The sequence below is a fragment of the Pundamilia nyererei genome, unplaced genomic scaffold (genome assembly GCF_000239375.1).
Source record: "Pundamilia nyererei isolate P.nyererei 1_Seehausen unplaced genomic scaffold, PunNye1.0 scaffold00002, whole genome shotgun sequence".
NCBI classification, from domain to species: domain Eukaryota; kingdom Metazoa; phylum Chordata; class Actinopteri; order Cichliformes; family Cichlidae; genus Pundamilia; species Pundamilia nyererei.
The window spans coordinates 7,007,093-7,008,058 of record NW_005187403.1 but is presented as its reverse complement, the minus strand read 5'-3'; the positions used below and the strand labels follow the sequence as shown (position 1 = coordinate 7,008,058).

The window sequence follows — 966 nt, the reverse complement described above, 5'->3', positions numbered from 1 at the left end:
AACCGAACCGTGAATTTTGTGTATCGTTGCACCCCTAGTATATACATAAAAAAGCAAAAATTAGGTATTTATTAGATGATTCTTAATAAGAGTCTGATGAAAGTAGGGTTACTGGCAGTGGGCAAATTGATCCAACATCATTAATCATCTTTTTACAAGAATACATTATGTCAACTGCTGATTTGGCTCCTGGTATCATTCCTAGCTTGGATACCGATAAACCATTCACTTGATTTGAAAATTAATATTAAAATATAGGGACTTGAACCATCTATCATTGTAATTTGATTGTTTTTTTTGAGCTACACTCATTAGATACTCATAAGTCCATAATTATAGATTATTTGTACATTATATATGTACCATATATTTAGCCTAAAACATTTGAAGGACTTGAGTAGTTTTCTAAATAATGGAATTTTAAAATGACCTCTAAAAGTCCAAAGTGTTCTTGTTGTTAATTGTCTATTGATTTGTGTATCTTTGCTGTTCAGATGGGAGCTGGTGGGCTCAGTGTCTCACTGCCGTGCTGGAGCTGGAGTCGCTGTCTGTTCGTCTCACGTCAGCCAGATCAGAGACGTCGGACAAGGCTCCAGCAACGTGGTCAACTGCATGTGAGCTCCACTCCACGCACTATCAGGCGACTGACTGCCAGGCCACCGTCACATCCGATAACTGCACAAAATCGGAGAAATTTCACCCGATGTTCAGTTTTTTCAGTGAGATTTTAATGACTTGAAGTGCACATTTGACAAATCTGAAGTCTTCTGTGACAAAAAGACACTTTGAAGACATTTGTGACTCCTGCAGGTGTTCTGTACAATCATTGATGTTGTATTTTGTACTGTACTTTTCCTTGTTTCCCTTCTTTGACTGAGTTTTGACTGTTTAAGGGAAAATAGTAGCTGAGCCATGTACATATACAGACCACATGAGAATGAGAGGGGTGCTTTGATTCATATCGTG

The 966-nt window shown here is 38.0% G+C and overlaps 1 protein-coding gene across 1 annotated transcript in view; it reads left to right on the top strand.

Annotated features, from left to right (window-relative positions):
• The window catches only part of klhl8 (kelch-like family member 8), a 9,913-nt gene extending 8,953 nt beyond the window's left edge, over positions 1-960 (top strand). The window contains exon 11 of the mRNA XM_005720533.1: positions 495-960. Within this exon, the coding sequence (XP_005720590.1) occupies positions 495-618 (124 nt within the window). The 3' untranslated portion in view covers positions 619-960. The remainder of the gene's footprint in view (positions 1-494) is intronic.
• The last annotated feature ends 6 nt before the right edge of the window (positions 961-966 follow it).